Here is a 20,149-nt window from a genome sequence, read left to right as displayed (position 1 = left end):
TAGAGACCTCCTGTCTCTCTTGGGCAGAGCCGTCTCCAATTGGGAGCCCTGAGGTCTTCCTAGACCTTCATTATAAAAGCTGTGTGCACCTGAGCACACACTCTGCTGGACATCTACAAAACATGGACACAGGGTTGGAGATTCCGTCCCTCCCAAGACACTATGGAATCTCCACACTGCAGAGCCCCATCCAGGTATACCAAAACCTGGAGAAAGCTGCAAAAGTAGTTTTCTCCACTGCACATCTATGCTCTATAGTCCTGCATGGAGCCAATGTGTACACTCTGTGTCCTTTAAATTATTGTTTTTACAGTGACAGTGTCTCCTTGTGTCACACTGTGTAAAGCCTAATGAATAGTGAAAAGCTCAGCAGCACCAATGAGATGAGGTGAGAGAAATAATACTTTCATCAATACATACAATCACTTAAATGAAGTTGTCTAAAAGCATTTTTTTTTCCTTTACCTTTAAATTTTTTGTCATGTACATCAGTCATGAATTTTGTGATGCGGTCAGATGGAATTGCAAAAGAGATTCCAGCTGCAACTTTTAGAGTATTAATACCAATCACTTCTCCATCCTGTAGAGATAAACAAGAACATAATGATATCCCCAACATCTACATTGATGAGATCAAACAGTCTATATAGGCTGAAGGCAGGATGAGGAATATTACAGGGCTGCCAAGGACTTCACTATATGGATGAAGTATTTGGACAACTGACAATAATACCTTCATTATATCGCCAAAGTAAATGGACACCCCTCCAAATTATTGAGTTCAGGTGTTTACGCTGAAGAACCTGTTAGCCCTCATTCACATTTCATCTGAACTTGCATAATTTCAAAGCCGCATTTCAGTCCAACTTCCCTGGGCGACTTGAAAGATATCTGTGCGGGTTCATACACAGATGTCTATTGAAGTCACCCCCGAAGTCACCAAAAGTAGTGCAGGAACTACTTTTGGATATTGGAGCGGCACCGCAAAGTCGCGTCACACCATCGCTGGCAATAGGCTGTGATTTGTCCGAATCATGCCAATGTGAACGCGGGCTTAATGCTATTGCATATAAAGAGATTTTAGACAGCTGTGTGCCTGCAGCCTTGTAGCAACAGTTTGGTAAAGGACGTTTGCTGTTCCAGCATGTTTGTGCTGCTGTGGACAAAGCTGCCTCCATGTCCAAAGACATAGTTTGGGGATATGATGTGGAGGAACTTGAGTAACCTGCACAAAGTCCTGACCACAGCCCTACTGAACTACTTGGGAATGAATTTGAATGCTGACGCTGCAAGCCAGGTCTAACATCACCTGATCTTACAAATGCTTTTTTTGCCTAATTAGATACAATTTTCCGCATACACACTCCAAAATCTTGAGTCAAAGTTTCCCAGGGTGTTACAGCTACAAAAAGAAGGAGGGAGGGAAGGGAATCTGTGCTACGGTCTATGGTTTTGGAATGGGATGTCTAAGAAGCTCATATAGGTTGATGGTCAGGTGCCTACAAACGTTTAGCCACAGTGTATCTACCTATAAAGGGAGGAATATTTACCTAGCTTCCCAGAAAACATTGCCTGAAAATTACCTAGGTTTCTTAAGTGCCCCATCAATGTCCACATATATTGCAGTTTTGATACCGACCAATCACACCATACATCAAACTGAATGAAAATGAAAATGTCCACACACACGACTCATTCTACACTTTATTATTCAGTACAATAAATACGTAAATACACTTACCAAATTTACTAAAGGACCCCCAGAATTTCCATACTATAAAAAGCAAAAACATTCAAATTAGTGTGCTTGCAAAAAGTATCTGTATGTGCATAAAGTTACACAGAGAGTATCTCCATGGTTTCCATGAAACAAAAATGGTGCAAACCTGTAGGTAGTTCATAACATCCTAAGTTTTTCCTAATTTACATGTGGTTGTTCCCAGTTTTGCATGGAAACCTTGAGTATGCAAAGTTTATGTGTACATACACTTAGTATATATAAAGTGTATCCAAATGCAAAACTTTTTATCAATTTTGAATAGAGTTTGAATAGAGTTAAGTTTTTATCAGCACATTGGTGACTGTTGTTCCTGGGACTCAAAATTTGAGGTGACATCAGAACAGGAACTGAAAGGAAATCTACCATTGGGAATAGTTTTCTAGTGACAACTGTCACCAAGAAGATTTTGGCTCACTTTGTGTTGTGTCTAGAGCAAGAGTCTCCAAACTATGTCCCTCCAGGTGTTAACTACAGTTTCCAACATGCCTAGTCATGTCTGTGAATGTCAGAGTTGTACAACGCATCACGGGACGTGTAGTTCCGCAACAGCTAGAGGGCCATAGTTTGGAGAACCCTGGTCTAGAGGACAAAAAAAGAAGGAATATCTATTGATTGGGATACATCTGGTAAAAAAAATTAATTACAGTTATTTTAACTATTTCCTACTCTATCCAAAATAAAAATAAGTTTGGGCTATAGATATATTTACTTACTTAAATATTATTAACAAAACAAATATAAAAACAAAGACATTTAAAAATGGCAAGAAACATAAAAAAAGATCTTTATGGACACATTAAGCTACAACAAAGGTTTCCCCCTTCTAATGCATTTCAGAAAAAATATGGAATAATGGATGCACTCTGGGGACAATGATTGCCTAACCAGCTGAGCTGCTTCCAGGTTGTTTGTGATTATGTCTGTATGGTTGGTCTTTAATATTTTCTTTTACTACATTGAAAGGTCAGACATATGTATTACATTTGAATGTAGCAAGAAAAATTCCTTTAGAATGGCACATTTGGTGAAGATAACCAAACTAGTGTTTTAGTGAGGACTGTGAAGTTCCACAAGTCATAATTTAATCCAAAATTTAAATTAAGTCACCATATGGTGTTTCTGGATTCCCACAGTGTATAAAGAGAGTAAAGTGGGGAACGCACTAGTAGAAAATCTGCCGAAATTTCGAGGTAAAATCGTACGATTTTTGGCTAGTGTGTACACAACTTTCAGCAGCCAATGCCGACATTTTCAACGGAAAAAAACGGAGGGACAAACGCCAAAATTTTCATCGTCTGTCCCCAGCACGACCAATTTTCGTTTAATGTGTATGCAGTACGTCCGCAAAAAATCGGATATGAAAGACCGCGCATTATCGGAATGTTGATGATGTGGCCTCGGAGTCACACTTATATGTCCTTACATCACACTCTACGAACAAACGGTCCCAAAAAAAAAAGAAAGTCGGATGAGAAATTTGTGAACATTATGCACTGTCAACTAAAAACAGTTATGAACGCTGAGCAAGAGAGAGAAAAATCTGAGGATATTTTGTCTGATTTTCGTCAAGTGTGTATGAGCCTTAATATGGTGGCTAAGTGGTAAGCGTTCTTGTCTCGCATATCTTGATACCACATTTGAACCCTAGAAGGGCTCTTTCTAGTTGATGTTTGCACAGGCTTTCTCTAGGTGCTCTGCTTTACCTCCATGATACAAATCTTAGGTTGACTAGTGTATGATTGTATGAGTGTGCTTGAAGCATTGTGGTGGGGCATGACATTGTAAGCTATTTTTTGGGACAGGACCTGATTCACTGTTTCCATGTACTTTACAAAGCACTGCAGTAGATGTTATCGCTTTTAGGGAACAAATGCTAATGTATTACAGTCGCACTATGAAATTCGTATTGTAAGTCTCTAAGCAACTGGCAAACTGATATCTATGGTCCAAACAACCAGAAAACTATACTCTACTAATATGCTGGTCCACAGCATAAAGAACATCCGCAGCTTTCACCTACAAAAGAGGTTTAAGAAGTTAACTTACATTAATGATGGCATCAGTCTGCACATAATCCATATCAGAGTCTCTCAATCCCAGCTCCCTTCCATCTCTCTGAGCTGTGCTCACTATTCCTGTGGTCACCGTGTTCTGTAAGGCAAATGGGCTTCCGATAGCCACAACAAACTCTCCAGGCCTTAGATCGGCTGAATGGCCCAATATTAAGACTGGCAGCTTTTTCTAAAGTAGAATAAAAGTGTTACATTTGTTTATATGGATAAGGAACAGTGTACATGCTCCTGTATCTGAACAAATTTACATTAGATTTCTACTACAAAAAATAAATCTCTATCACACAGAGCATAGGCATACTATGAATAACACAGCCAACTGACACTAGATCTAAGTTTGGCAAATAACCTTATTTCTTATGTATCCAGATGTGTTTTGGTTGTAGAATCAGGAATTCTCTTGAGAAATATCTACATTTTGCTTATTGCTATTCCGAAACTGTAGACATGGCATGCTCAGCTGCTGAAGAAAGTCCCAGCTCTGCTACTACATGAGGCTAAATGTATATTATTTCTTAATGTTCCAGCATCAAATATCCCAGTCATTTCTTAACACAACACAGAACACGGATGGTTGCAAATATTTTTCATCAGTCAATCACAGAGCTGCAAGGAAATCTCAATCCCATAGTAATTTTCAGTTACACACCTATGCGCTTTTTGGTGCATTTTGCAATTTGCAGAAACGCACTACAGTCCATTTAGGCATGGTTCACACCTATGCATTTTTTAGTGCAATTTCAGTTTTGGAGAAACAGACTATAGTCAATTTAACATGATTTCTTATGGGTCATGTTCACTATGCATTTTATGGAAAGGGCCAGGGACCAGTAGGTGGTGTTTTTTGTTCTATAGACTTCAATGGATCAAAAAAGTGTATTAAAAAATGCAAAATGCACCTGGAATATGCATCAACTGCAACCTGCATAGGTGTGAACCGGATCTTAACATGGTTTCCTATGGTACACGTTCATATCTATACGTTTTTCAGCCTGTGCGTTTTTGGGAAGGGTCTGGGACTTTTTTTCCTGCAGCAGATTGTGTTTTGCGTGTAATAGACTTCAATGGAGTCGCACCAGAAACACAAGTGTTTTTGATGCTTTTTTTTAATGTGTTTTGTGTTTTTTTTTTTCCCCCCTATAAAAACACTGTATTTAGCTGGTTGCTAAGGAGCGGGCCGGGAAGCCGGCCACTGCGTCCTTAACAACTGATGAGTCATCCGCTGTCAGCGGTGTTCCCTGCAGTCGGCGGTTAGCCTTCGACAAATGCAGAGCTTTTTTCTTTTTTTTCAGGTCCGGCGGGCGGCGTGATTGATGATGGATCTACACGAGGGGACATTCGTTTTGGATTTTTATTAAAGGAATTGTCAAAAACTGTCTTTGTGTTTTTATTTTATGTGACACTTTTTTGGTCAATGAGTATGGGTACATACTCATTTACATGGGGTCGCAGGACCTGGGGACCCCCTTCCATATTCTGATAAGCCCCCTGCCCTCAGACCCCCACAACCACAGCCCAGGGTTGTGGGGAAGAGGCCCTTGTCTCCATCAACATAGAGGGGACCACACGCTGTTTTTTTCATAATTTTTTTTGCTGACAATTATTTTTTTCACATTCAGGTGTCAGCGGGGAACCGTTTCCAGGCCCGCTCCTTAGCAACCAGCTGTATGCAGTGTTTTAAAAGGGGGGGAAAAAAAAGGGAAAAAAAACACACAACACACAAAATGCATAAAAACTGTGGGTTTAAAAACGCAAAACACACCGCAAAACGTGCCTGAAAAACTCATTAACCGCAACCACATAGATGTCTGACAGACTAAGTCTGACACATGCTCCATGGCCCCTGCCTAGTACCATGATATGTCCTCAGGCTATCCAACTGAATGACTCCTATTTGTTTTTACAGATTGGTTACTTGTGTTTGAAAAAAAACTTGCATTAAAAAGGTAACTGTTCTTGGCAAGCATTGTCCAGGAAAAATATTAGTAGAAGCATTACAATAAACCTGCATTGCCATTTATGAAATTTCCTTTTAAAAATACAAACTTGCCTGGAAGAACTATTGATTGCATAGCTTCAGTGCTCACTGTCTAGGAACAAGTGTGCTGATAAGAAGTTATTTGTATGTGTCAAGGCAGCGAATTGGAAAATACTGAAGCCAGAGGGAGCCAGACAACTAGCATTGTTAAAAAATGTTCAGCAATGGTAGCTCCCATATTTCTCACAAAACAGGCTTTCTTGAAGTGTTGCCTATATGTAGCTTATACTCACTTTTGAATAAATCTTGATTGTAGCAATGTCTGATTTTTTATCAATATCCTTTATTGTTGCTTCAAAGGTGTCCCCATTGTGCAGCTGTACTTTTAAGTACTGCCTACCCGATACAGTGTTACTGCTTGACACCACATGGGCATTGGTCACAATTAAACCCAAATCTGAAATGATAAAACCTGATCCACTGGACAAGGGTACGTTACGTCCAAATAGCGGATGCCTGGAGAAAAATAAGGAAAGTAATTTACTACAAATTGGGGAGGTGAAGCAAGTTTGATTCCCCAAAGTAGAACCGCTGGCAAAATAAAAAATGACATATAAGTTGTCACTACCATTAACACAGCAATTTTAGTACCAACACATTACATAGTTACATAGTAGGTATGGTTGAATAAAGACAATAGTCCATCTAGTTCAACCTGTGTAGGTGTACGTGTGTCAACGTTGGTAATTATTTCCCATATCCCTGTATGTTGTGTTCTTTAAGATGCACATCCAATAAACTTTAAAAAATATCAATACTCCTTGCTGACACCACCAATTGTGGAAAAGAGTTCCACATCCTTGACAGCCCTAACAGTGAAAAACCCCTTCACAGTTTAAGGGTGAACCGCTTCTCCTCCAATCTCATTTTGTGGCCCCATGTCCTCTTACACTCCCTGAGACTGAATATTGTTTTTCTACATTGTTTCAGTACCTGTTGATTCCACCAGTAGATCTGTTATGTTTCTACTTCCTCTAACAGGGTGACAACACTGTTTGTTTCACAGTGAAATCAAATGGAAACAGTCACACCATGAACAGGGCAGTCTTATGTGGACAGTAGTAGTAAATAGAGTTTAAGTAATCAACATAAAAACTAAAGCCATTAGTCTGTAAGTAGTTACAGCATTTTTTGGGGAAAAAAATTATACCACATAAAGATTGACTATTGTAAGCAACACTAGCAGTACAGGCTTACCCCACTTTTAAGTACACAATGGGACCAGAGCATGTATGTAAAACGAAAATGTACTTAAAGTGAAGCAATACCTTTTTTCATTTCTCAATGCATGTAAATACACTAGCTCCATAGGAAATCTTGGTCAGCTTGACATGGCATTGCTCCCAAACCATGTGACAAGAACACCAAGCTTGGGGAGCATGTTAAGGGGATCCAGGACTATGACATGGTAGATTACCTAGGCAAGCTGGCCAGCCACAAACATGATATGTTGTAGTCCTGGGTCCCCTCTCGGGGCTCTTTAAGTTTGGTATCCCTGTCACTTATGGTTTGGGAGCAGTGCCATGTCAAGCTGACCGAGATTTCCTATAGACTCCAATGTTAAAAACCGGGAGTAGTGTCATGCCAAGCTGAACAAGCTGTGTCCTTACTCGCGAGTGTACTTAAAGTGAGTGTACTTAAAGCGGGGTATGCCTGTATAATGTGGCTTGTCCCAATCCCTGTCTGTCACTTTTTCTGGACAGCTTGATTTGTTGTTTGGAGTGGAAAAATAATGGATCTATTGATGAAAGAATCAATAGATCATAAAAATATTACATGGGGGGGGGGGGGGTGGAGGGGCTCTGAAAAACAAAAGCTGTTTTGTTAATGTTATTTAAAGGCTGCATTATTCACCATTTTTATTTACCCTACTGTTCCATTTTCATCAAAGTGTGAACAGCTACAAGGTATTACTTGACCTTGAGAGGCCATCTACATTTTCGCATCGTGGTAAGTTACATGTGTTCCATGCTACATGCACTGCAGTGAACCCCAGTTACATCAGATTTTCGGTATGTTTCGGTATTGATTTCAATGGCTGCATTTATGGTAAGCAACAATACATTTGTGGTGGACATTAGCACTAGAAGCCCTCTTAATAACGTCCAAATGGATGAAACACATTGGGACGGAGACTCTGTGCTGACGCCACACGGCTGCATGACCCAGGATGGCAGCAGCTCTCTATGTGAATTGTACTTGTTTTTAATAGCATTGCTCAGCTGTTTTACCTAGAAGCTTTGTATATATCAAGCAGAACAATAAATACTGCACTATTGTTGCTATCTGTTCGCTCCTGGGTAAGCTTTATTTAACACAGCTAAGACTGGACTTTAGGCACTACCTAGGATTGATGTACACATTGCCTGGGATGAACTTAATTTGAGAAACAGGCTGTAATTGCTACATGTATTACAGCATCTTCTTTTGGTGAGTGTTCACTCTGTAAGGTGGTGGTGGATGGAAGATCCATACACAGAGGCAGTGCCGGGACAAGGTCATCCAGTGCCCAGGGCAAAGATGCCAAACTGTGCCCCCCTTTCCTTAGGGTTAGGGTCAGGGAGCCCCCATCCCTGCAATAAAGCATTGCGCCCAGGGCAGCTGTCCCTCCTGCCCACCCCTTGTCCCGGCCCTGAGGGAATTATACTGTGTACGCAGCACTTTACGGACTTGTGATACATTTTTTCACTTTATGTTATTGATTTCCCTTTTTTTAATCATTTTATTAATTTAGCTCTGCATACATTTGTGCTTTATTTTGTTTTGGGCGTTCTGTATATCGACCCTTTGTGTGCTAGAAGCCATGTTTAAACCACAGCACAGCTTCATCTTTCACATATTGTTACATTAGTTAACGTATGTGCGTTATTGCAAAATTGTAAATGAGCTTTCAAAGTCTGCATTACAACCCTTCATTTAATGAATATATAGGCAAGGAGGAGTGTTTTTTTTTTCCAATATTTGTATTGAAAGTTTTAAAGGTACAAACATAGTAAAACATATCGTAGTCATAGACAGTCATGGCATACTGGTATTATAATATGTATAGTATGAATACCAGCATGATGGTTAGTAGTCTTAGCATGGTAAAGGAAGAGATATCCAACCTATAGTTTGGATGACTCTGAACTTGTCGGTAATATGTTTTACTGGAGCAGTGCTTTTAAATGCAAAGTGGACATGGGTAATATTTTGCAGTTTTGATGTAGACAACATTTTGTGCAATTATATATATTATTGTTATGGCCTATTGGTGCATTCTTTATAATATAAAACAAGTTAAAAATCAAATAGGGACAGCGGTTCCCCCTAACAATAGCCATGGAAGATTTGCAGACATCTTGCCACTAAAATACCAGTACGCTAAAAGTAAATATTTGATAGTTTAACTATCTAGCATCAGCCGAAATGTAACATTTCAGTTTCATTAAGACTGACCTGTTATCCATATCTGACTTTTTGCTATGAGTCACTTCAAGCTCTATTAACTGAATAACCCTGAAATGGTCCTTTTTGGGCAGCCCTCATTTCTGCCACCCAGCTGCCTAGTAATCGCACTTTAGTAAACAGGATTGATGTTTTAATGCACGCCATGAAGGAAGCCCATTGAGAACTCAGTCTCTCTTCTCCTTGATCTAGTGTTGAGTCATTTCAGGTCACAGCATTCCTGGACCCAGAAATTTAAATGATTGAGCAGGTCCCACTAAATGGTAAGAACTAAAGAATTTTTATAGCTGTGGGAGGCCATAATTTATCTTGGCACAGCCACTTTCTGCAGAATAAAAACGGCTTGCTGCGTTTTCTCTTAAACAGATTCAACACAGCTATTCTGTGGCTTCAAATGTTTAATGAGTGAAACCAATCTCGTATCTGGCTCCCCATATTAATGCCAGATAATCATTTTATTCTACCACTGTGGTGTAGACTGCATCCTCTGCTGCCAGTTTTAAATATAATTTATCTCTGTTCATGCTTTTCAAGAAATTTCTAACTCCTTCAAAAAGACGTAACATATAGCACCTGGCCATGTTACTGTGCACAACGAATTCATTCATCAAAACAGATTTATCAATGCACTGGATGACCTAGTTTTTATCTGTACACCATCTCCAGGAATAATTTCATATGATAAAAACATTCCTGGATTTTTTTTTCCATGGAAGCATCCTTGTTTCTGGGGCTGTATAATCTCTAGCTTTTTTTCATTTTTACATTTAAACAAAGCATAGTTTAATTTGTGTGTCAAGTCAAGTGTCATTAAACTATATCTAAAACCTACCAAAGCCTAAAAAAGCTGAATTCCAGGTATGGATATTTTTACATAGTTAGATTGGTCCATCTTGGACCAATATAAAATGCAATAAATACCAGCGCCTTTATAGCAGCAAACTCAAAACACTGGTATGTAAATCTGTATATATCAAAAATAGAGTTGCGCTAAAACTAGTGCAGAAAAAGTCCCAACAGTCCACATGCAATCAATTGCTCAATATGCGTAGAAAACTGGAGAATCTTGATAACAATAGTGTGTTAATGCAGCAATACAAGATGTGGGAGGTACTAATAGGACATCAACCCAGGTGATAAACCGACAAAGACAGAGTTAATTCCCAGCCACCATATACTGCCTCTTACCGGACAAAAGTGGATCTGGAGCAGTGAGTGGTTAAGGACTACTGCAACAGAATCATACAGCTCCCAGCGCTTCCGCTTCAAGATGTTGTTGTACAATCCTATTCAGACTCCCATAGGTGCCGTATCTCACATGTATTGGGGGATATTAAACAAAAGGGACAGGCCCATAGTGCATTATCTTTAAACAACCTTTATTTGGGTATACACACAATTATGCACTCACCCATTTAATGTATAACATGCACGTATCACAGCAGATAGTAATTAGCCTGAGTCTGTCCCGCAGTGTTCCTTGCGCAAACCAAAAAAATGGCCGTGCTTAGACTTCCGGGTGTGACGAGCTAGCCGAGCGTCTTACGTCACACCCGGAAGTCTAAGCACGGCCATTTTTTTGGTTTGCTGAAGGAACACTGCGGGACAGACTCAGGCTGATTACTATCTGCTGTGATACGTGCTTGTTATACATCTAATGGGTGAGTGCATAATTGTGTGAATACCCAAATAAAGGTTGTTTAAAGATAATGCACTATGTGCCTGTCCCTTTTGTTTAATATCCCAGGGGCTGCTGAAAAAACACCCAACTGCTCCCAAACGTCCATTTATCAGCAGCAGTGTACATGAGGCCTAAAGGATATGTAAACCCTAATGAAGTTTTCTCACTTACTCCCATTTGGACTGATAAATATACCATTAAAAGAGTTGTATAATATGTTTGAAGTGAGCTGATAATCCTGCACTGAAATTTCAAATATTGTTTGAAACATTTTTATCAGCCCTGCCATTTCCGCATAACGAATTGTAGTTAATGAGGAAGATAAATTAGGGGGGTTAAAGGTTATTTACCATTTTTCTGACAGGGACTTTAACTACCAATATGTTAAATGTTTTGTGAAAGCAATTTTTTATGTTGTTTGATGTTTGTTCACCTATTTATTAAACATATACTTTCAGTAATAAAGAATTTTAATGCACATAAACACAATAAAAATGTCAAATGTAAAATATAAAACGATGAGTAAACAGGCACCAAATGTGTCAAGACTCAATAACGCATGCACCTGTGACAAAATAAAAAAACTATGTTGCCCAGAATTTTGTCAATGTGCAACCCTTTAAAAGCCTTTAAAGCGGTAGTATCCCGCTTTTTGACACTTTTACCTACAGGTAAGCCTATAATAAGGCTTACCTGTAGGTACAAATAATATCTCCTAAACCTGCATGGTTTAGGAGATATTTACAGTGCAGGCAGCCGCTCTCGCGAGTGGCGCATGCGCTCTGAAGGTCCGGGGGGACCTTCAATTAATTTGCCGGGAGCTTGCCGGAAAATCACTCCCAATCATCGCGCCGGAGCCGTCTCTTCCGGCCAATCACCGCGCCGGAGCCGCCGAACCCGGAAGAGACGGCGAGGGATCATGGCAGCACCCGCAGCGATGTCCGGGGGTCCGTGTGGGGGCTTCGTTCTAAGGTAAGTTACACATAATGGGCTAGTATGCGATGCATACTAGCCCATTATGCCTTTGTCTTGCAGGTTTTTTTTTTTTTTTTTCCTAGGGTTTACAACCGCTTTAAAGACCATCAGTTAAGAGTTATTTTTTTTTCCCAAAAAGAGTTATTTTTAAATGATGGCTGTAGACATGTAGGCAACAGGTGTTAATTAATTAATGAATTTATTAGGCGTAATCGTTGTTTATGTGCAGACAGGTGCATCTCATAAAATTAGAATATCATCAAAAAGTTAATTTATTTCAGTAATTCAACTCAAAAAGTGAAACTCATATTTTTTATATAGATGTGTTACACACAGAGTGATATATTTCAAGCATTTCTTTCTTTTAATTTTGATGATTATGGATTACAGCTAGTGAAAACCCAAAAATAAGTATCTCAGAAAATTTGAATATTACATGAGACCAATGAAAAAAAAAATATTTTTAATACAGAAATGTTGGCTTACTGAAAAGTATGTCCATGTACAGTATAGTATGCACTTAATACATTACTAATTTTGCATGAATTACTGCATCAATGCGGCGTGGCATGGAGGCGATCAGCCTGTGGCACTGCTGAGGTGTTATGGAAGCCCGGGTTTCTTTGATAGTGGCCTTCAGCCCATCTGCATTGTTGGGTCTGGTGTGACTTAATAAAACACAGTGGACCAACACCAGCAGATTACATGGCTCCCAAAATCATCACTGACTGTGGAAACTTCACACTGGACCTCATGCAACTTGGATTCTGTGCCTCTTCACTCTTCCTCCAGACTCTAGGACCTTGATTTCCAAATTAAATGCAAAATGTTACACAGTCCATGATGGTTTGGGGAGCCATGTCATCTGATGGCGTTGGTCCACTGTGCTTTATCATGTCCAAAATCATCGCAGCCCTCTACCAGGAAATTCTACAGCACTTCATGCTTCCCTCTGCTGACCAGCTTTATGGAGATGATGATTTCATTTTCCAGCAAGACTTGTCACCTGCCCACACTGCCAAAAGTACCAATACCTGGTATAATGATCATGGTATCACTGTGCTTGATTGGCCAGCGAACTCGCCTGACCTAAAACCCATAGAGAATCTGTGGGTATTGCCAAGCGGAAGATGAGAGACACCAGACCCAACAATGCAGATGAGCTGAATGTTGCTATCAAAGAAACCTGGGCTTCCATAACACCTCAGCAGTGTCACAGGCTGATCGCCTCCATGGCATACCGCATGGATGCAGAAATTTATGCACAAGGAGCCCCAATCAAGTATTGAGTGCATACTATACTGTACATGGACATACTTTTCAGTAAGCCAACATTTCTGTATTAAACATTCATTTTTTTTTATTGGTCTTATGTAATTTTTTAATTTTCTGATATACTAAATTTTGGGCTTTCACTAGCCATAAACATCAAAATTAAAAGAAAGAAATGCTTGAAACATATCACTCTGTGTGTAATGCATCTATATAAAATATATGAATTTCACTTTTTGAATGTAATTACTGAAATACAATAACATTTTGATGATATTATAATTTTTTGAGATGCACCTGTATGTGTGTGCAGAAGGAGGCAGAGGATATTAACAATTTTTTCTTACTCTTTTTTTCTTTTTTTTTGCATTTTTAAAATTGTTTTACTTAACATTATTGCTATTACAAGGTAGTAGATAGGTCACCTATGTGATAGCTCTTTTAGAGGAACAGTTACTCTTTATGGAGACATCCTCCATAAAAATGAGATCAAGGAACTTGGAGTCCGCAAATGCTCAGAGTTGAGCACTTCAGAGTTCATACTAACAGGATAGATAGAAGAACAGACATCTGCCTGGTTTAAAAAAAGAAAAAAGCTCACAGCTTTTATTGTGACTGTGAGTTTGCATAAATGTTGCCACTACCACTGCAATAATAGTTACATCAGTAACAGTAAATTGGTGAACTTTGCTTTCACAAATTTCCTGGAACACTTTTATTGCCAAATTTTGTGATACAAATGTATAATTATTATTGACTGCACGGAATTTCTTGTTTGCACACATACAGATCAATATTTTATTACTTAGTTTGTAGCTAGCACCTCAAATATTAAACAGCCGATTTCTAACAGTGTTGCGTTGCTTGCAAATTCTATTTTATTTTTTTAGGTCATGCACATGATTTCTATACAAAAAACCTTAAGGGCCCGTTCACACCCTAGAAACACAGTCCGGATGCATTTCAGATACTTTTCTGCATGTGCCTTTTTGACACATTCCAGTGCGTTTTTCATGCAGTCCTGTGCAATTTTTTCTTTTTATTTTAGTCCTATTTAGACAATATGAGTTGATAAAGCAACCTAAAAATTCAGTCTTTCTACAGCAGTAGATGTCCCTGGCTCCTAGTCTTTCAGAGACTGAAAGTACGTTCTATAAACAAATATGTAAAGTTCCAGAATTCAGTCTCAGGCAAACAGGTGAACAGGTCTCCATTTACAGAGAACAATAACAGCCTGTATCTAACATGGCAAGGAAGCTATATATTGCAGAAGTATTGGGAGAGCACAGTAGATGCAGGGACAGAATATGGAAGCCAGAGCTCATTGCTAAAGACTCTGCTGGTATTCATGTTTTTTAGAGGTAGAACTTTTTGTTTCCAGTTCTGCTTTTTTGTATGGGGGGGGGGGGGTTTGGATGACTAACATTTCCTTCCAATTGTCATAACAGTAGCTGGTAGTAGTTTGTCACATTCAACTGGATGTGTTATGTAATGTTGAAGATGTTTCCTAGCATATCTAACCCACTTGTTCAGTTCCGACAATTCTCAAGAAGATACCCCAGCATTTATATCCAAACCTTAAGACACCCTAATGCAATTACCATGGAATGTGTAGATGTTGATGGTGATTGGATTAATGCCTCCTATAGCTTCCCTTCACCCAAACATGAAAGATGCCCTTTTGATAGCCTACTATGAAATCTATTTTCTTTTTTGGAGAGTGAGTACATTTCTTGGTACTTCTTCACCTAAGCATGGATGACATTGGATTCCATTTCAAATTAGGCAGTAGGCACACTTAGGTACCATGTTTTTGGTAGAAAACTCAAATAGGACAAATGACATGAACTAGACTATCTAAAGCTGCCAATGCCCACCATTTAATATTGTTTTGCCAATAAGAAACATTCAAATTTTACTTTTTCAACACCCTCGCCTCTCAGGAACACTATTTTCTTTCTTCTTAAGCTAAAAATTGTTTATGAATTAAATAACATTTTTATAAATCATAACTATGCCATATTCTGCTGCAAGCAGCGCATCTCATTGAAATGCACTCTTTCACAATATGTCTGCCAGCTGAAGTCCTTAGTCATGGAAGGTCCATCTATGTCCACTTTATGGTTCTGAAAGTTTCCACCAAGCAGTGTACAAACAGAATTGGTGGATTTGACATCCTCCCTATGCTGCAAAAGTCACTGAAGCTCACTGTAAACATTACAAGAGCACACATTGGAGATGTGGCAGCATGAGGTCCTTACCCTACACAAAGATAAATTCTACTACATTTTCACATCATGTCTGAAAAATGAACACTTGATGTTACCTCAAGAAAAGTTCAATGTGTACAACAGCTGGGGCGATCTTCTCTACCACATCAGCAATGAAGTTAAATTTGTACCTTGGACTGTTGGGATGTTGGTGACCTATACTGGCAGAAAAAATTGGGTATGTTAGTAGGAACATTCCATGATAAAACCTCCTAAACACAGTCAGGATTAAGTTAATTACAGTCTTCAAGCTTTAACTTCTGGCTTTAGACTATGACTACTAAGCTCACGCAAAGTCATATCCTTGGCTGACCCCATTATTCTAAAAGTAAGCAAACTGTGATAAAAATAATATGAGATTTAAAGGGGACTTTAAACTTAATTTGTTCCACCAATGATGTTCTTATTTACAGAAGTTCATACTTACAAAGTGTGTTGACAAAGACCCTAGTTGCTTCAGCTCTAGGGTATACACAGAATTCCAGACTCAACTCAATGTCCCAGACTTGTCTTATAGCCTCTTCTGTGTCTCGACACACTGCGGTTAAGTATATTTACTTGTGGATGACCACATGAAAGGTCCACTTGAAATCAGACTGTGGTGTTTATGTAACAAGCTTCCCAAACATGCAGAGCAATGAAGTTTTGTGTGGTTCCTAACCACCAGTATCATCTTAACATGGAAACTTTCGAGATGATTAAAAAAAATTCAATATTAGTATTTAAAGTTCTTCTAAACCAAAAATACAAATTGGTCCATGTCAAAAAGCTACTGGGCAGATCACTACATACCAGTGGTCAGTGGTTAGTCCAGCCAAAGGCCATATTCTAATTTTTGGTTGATGCTGGAAAGCAAAAATCAAAATGCAATTTTCCGAGGATTTCTCTGGAACATAGCTTACAAAATTTCAGCTCCTCAGTGCTAAGATCTGCATGCATGCCATAGGCATTGCTTGAGAGTCCAACACATTCTTTTGCGTTTTTACTTTATTTTTTTATCATGGAGAACCTAAGGTTGGGAGGAACAGAGCCAGGAACCATGGCAGGAAGATCTTATCACTGGAGTTCCCAAGGCATACAAGAAGCCAGAGAAGAACTCTTTATATCAGTCTTTGCTTATAACCAAAATATCACTTTGGTGATATACTAGCAATTACTAAAAAAAAAATATTTTATAGAAAAATAAGGAGTTTTAAAAGAAAATTCCCAAAAAGCACCAGAAAAGTCAGCAATAAATACTGTACATGGATTATCTACTACTCTTTCTTTTTTAATGACTAAAAAAAAAATTGCTCAAAAATGTTAAGATTATAGCATGCAATGATGCCTTATTTAGACAAAATTGACAATTACTTACAAACTTTAAATTACTGGTTATCAAGTATAAATACAACTAACATTTTGCAGGGTTTTCTTTCCCCCTCTTCAGGACTAAGAAGGGGTAGTTTGAACATTGTAATAACACCACACCTTCCCATCCCCATCTCATCCAGCTTTGCACAGTAGATATTGGTCTTAGGTTTTTAGCCCTGAAGAAGGGGAAGAGCCCTGAAATGTGTTGGCTGTGTTTGTACAACAATTACTAATCCATTTCAGTTTTTTGAACTATTGAATATTTGACACTATACTTCAAGGTACTTTCCATCTATCCTTATTACAATAACTTCTGCTGCTCACAGTTCAAAATAAAAATCCCAAGTATACACATCCTGGAAATACCCAGGGTAATGTTACTGGAATTTTTTTTACAATGAATCAAATATTACAAACTATAACAGGCACAGGAACAAATATCTCTGTGAAGCTCTGCAAAAGTTGTTAACACTACAAAAATTAATCAAATCAATGAATTGTAGTAAGTTCTGTAATATTCACCACAGTAACAGTTTTGCAAAATTTAGGATGTTCGGGACCTAGAGCTGCTAGAAACTTTGGATCTGTCACAAAAGGCATTATAAAAAACGAAGACTGTTGGTAGATATTACAGCTGTTTTGCGTGTTAGTGCTTGCATGCACTATCATACATATAAAAAAAACTGTATGCTATGCCATTGGGGTTGGGTACACTCCATTAATTTCAATATACTAAATAGTTTTGTCTTTTGGTGGTACATGCCAGCAGCTCATCACCCTGAACCAGTCTCCACAACCTATCTACTACTATTTTATCATTATTTGTTCCAGAATCTGACATTTTAGAAACACTATTGCTAGAGAAAAAAAAATTATAAGCTATGGCAACCTGTACTCCAAGACTGTTTTTTCATTTCCCACTCCTGGGCTTGCTATTGGCATCATAAATATCCCCACAACTGGCATGAAGAACATATATTTAAATTCAATCTTCTCCGTTATAATGCTTTTTTAATATAAATAATTTCCCAATTTTCAAACATTTTGAGTTTTCATGAAATGTTAATTTTGTAACTATATTTTGCTTAGATGCGGAAGACTGTCTTGAGATGACATCACTGGTGGTCCTTTTGAATATACCAGATGCACCTAGACTAGGGATTGGTATAGAATGAGAAGACAATAAGCTCGGGCTGGATTGAGAGGGAAGCTTATGGTACCCTGGCCCAATGCCAAAGAGTTAGAGCCATCGTCCTTCTTCAAGTGAGGAGATGAACAAGTTATTCCATTGACAATGTCGAATGTCAAGCATTTGGCAGAGGTGAACTGGTATGTTAATACTTTGAATTGATATAAAATATCAATTGTTTATTTACTTAATGTCATGCAATATACAGCACTTGTGGATGAAATAAATTGTTTAATGAATCGGAATATGGTTTATGTACATACTTTGGAAAAAAAATTCAGTTGTTATTTGTCTCTCAACTACTGCAGCGAAAAAGGAAAAATGCATAATTTTAGATAGTAGATTGTTTTGGTGCACAAGGTTGTTGCACCACACGCACATGATAAACATGATAAACCCTTCTGCCTTGTAAACATACCATTCTACTCTGTTTCAGTCACTAAAAATACACAAGTACATTACATTGGGTTTAAAAATATGGCACAAATCCCCACAACTGCACCAGCTGAGTCTACATGTTCATACCGCATGAAGACACCTCTAGTACTAGTTTTAACTGAAACAAATAACATAGATTGGAATGGAAAAAACCTCACGGACAACCAACCTGTCTGCCCACAGTTATTATTGTGTCCTGATCTGCCCATCATTGGCTAGACTTGACAACAATAATATTTAGTCTAGGAGTACCTTAATAAATCCTCAAACTGACCCTGGCTAAAGGTGCCTTCAGACATAAAAAGGACATTCACCCAATCAAGCTGATAACAGTCGGCAGTGGCGGCCGGTCAATAGGGGGCGCCGCCCCCCCAATTAGCATCTTCCCAATCAGCAGCGTAAAAAAAAAAATACCTTTTAAAGCCCGCTAGGGACGCCGGACTTATTGCTGGATATGGGGGGGGGGGTTGGCATCCCACGTGCTCAGAGCAGTGGCGCCGCTTGGCGGCCTTCTGGGTGTCATCGGGGTGCAGAGCAATGCGCCCCGACACTCCCCGATGCTACACGTGAAGTCCTGTGCACCGATGCGTGTGTCAGTCACCTTCCCTGTTCCCGGTTCCCGCCCGCCGTCAGAGCTAGGAGCAGCGTGGGCGAGTCAAGACGTCTCTGAGCCAGGAGCAGGCAATTGAAGCCTCGTGTGACTGTCTCCTCTGCCACCGGCCGCCAATATAAAAAAAATGAGCTGGGCAGTGTGTTTGTTTGGGAAGATGCACAGAGAAGATGTATATATCCCCTGTTAGGGCTGCTGCGGACCGATTCTCTCCCACATATAGAAGGGTTGGCCATTATTCTGCTCCCCCCATCCATCGCTGAGAACTACTAATGCAGCAGCCATATGATGTGTGTGTGTTTGAAGTTGAGTCCACAGTGACACCATGCCAAGGCTCTCAATCTGACTCTCTGCTTCAATATGTTCAGAGTCATTGATCTGGAACCAGAGGAAGTCAGAATCTGATTATTTCTTCATCAGTGACCCCTGCATGAGCATTGCTCTGTCCCACCTAAATATATGTTCTGCAGCCTATACCATAACTGAACCATTTTTTAAATCTGCAGAACATTGCTCAGACCAATCTATATCTCTGTTCTGCAGAATACCCATCAAATTACTCCTCTAGAGATCTGCAGAATATAATTCTTCCATTTATATTTTTGGCAGAATATCCCCTCTACAGATCTGCAGAACATTGCTCTGTCCCATCTAGATTTATGGTCTGCAGATTATCTAATCACACAGACCCTTCTACAGATAGGCACAATATAGTTCTCTTCTATCTGTAGAAGGGTCTGTGTGATTAGATAATCTGCAGACCATAAATCTAGATGGGACAGAGCAATGTTCTACAGATCTGTAGAGGGGTAAGTGATGGGGATAATATGCTGAACATATAAATAGATAGGCACAATATAGTTCTCTTCTATCTATTTATATGTTCGGCAGATTACCCCCATCACTTACCCCTCTATAGATCTGCAGAACATTGCTCTGTCCCATCTAGATTTATGGTCTGCAGATTATCTAATCACTAACCCCCTCTAGAGATCTGCATTGTAATTTTTCTTCCATTTTCCTT

General features: G+C 39.1%; 1 protein-coding gene across 1 annotated transcript in view; it reads right to left on the bottom strand.

Annotated features, from left to right (window-relative positions):
• HTRA3 (HtrA serine peptidase 3) overlaps positions 1-20,149 on the bottom strand; it is a 49,209-nt gene that overhangs the window by 9,989 nt on the left and 19,071 nt on the right. The window contains exons 2-6 of the mRNA XM_082243180.1: positions 15,592-15,691; positions 6,124-6,346; positions 3,827-4,021; positions 1,742-1,774; positions 466-580 (exon numbers count right to left, since the gene is read on the bottom strand). Coding sequence (XP_082099306.1) covers positions 466-580; positions 1,742-1,774; positions 3,827-4,021; positions 6,124-6,346; positions 15,592-15,691 — 666 coding nt within the window. The remainder of the gene's footprint in view (positions 1-465; positions 581-1,741; positions 1,775-3,826; positions 4,022-6,123; positions 6,347-15,591; positions 15,692-20,149) is intronic.

This window comes from Pelophylax lessonae, assembly GCF_965119305.1.
Source record: "Pelophylax lessonae genome assembly, chromosome: 1".
In the NCBI taxonomy this organism is placed as follows: Eukaryota; Metazoa; Chordata; class Amphibia; order Anura; family Ranidae; genus Pelophylax; species Pelophylax lessonae.
This window is presented reverse-complemented; position numbering and strand designations above follow the sequence as displayed.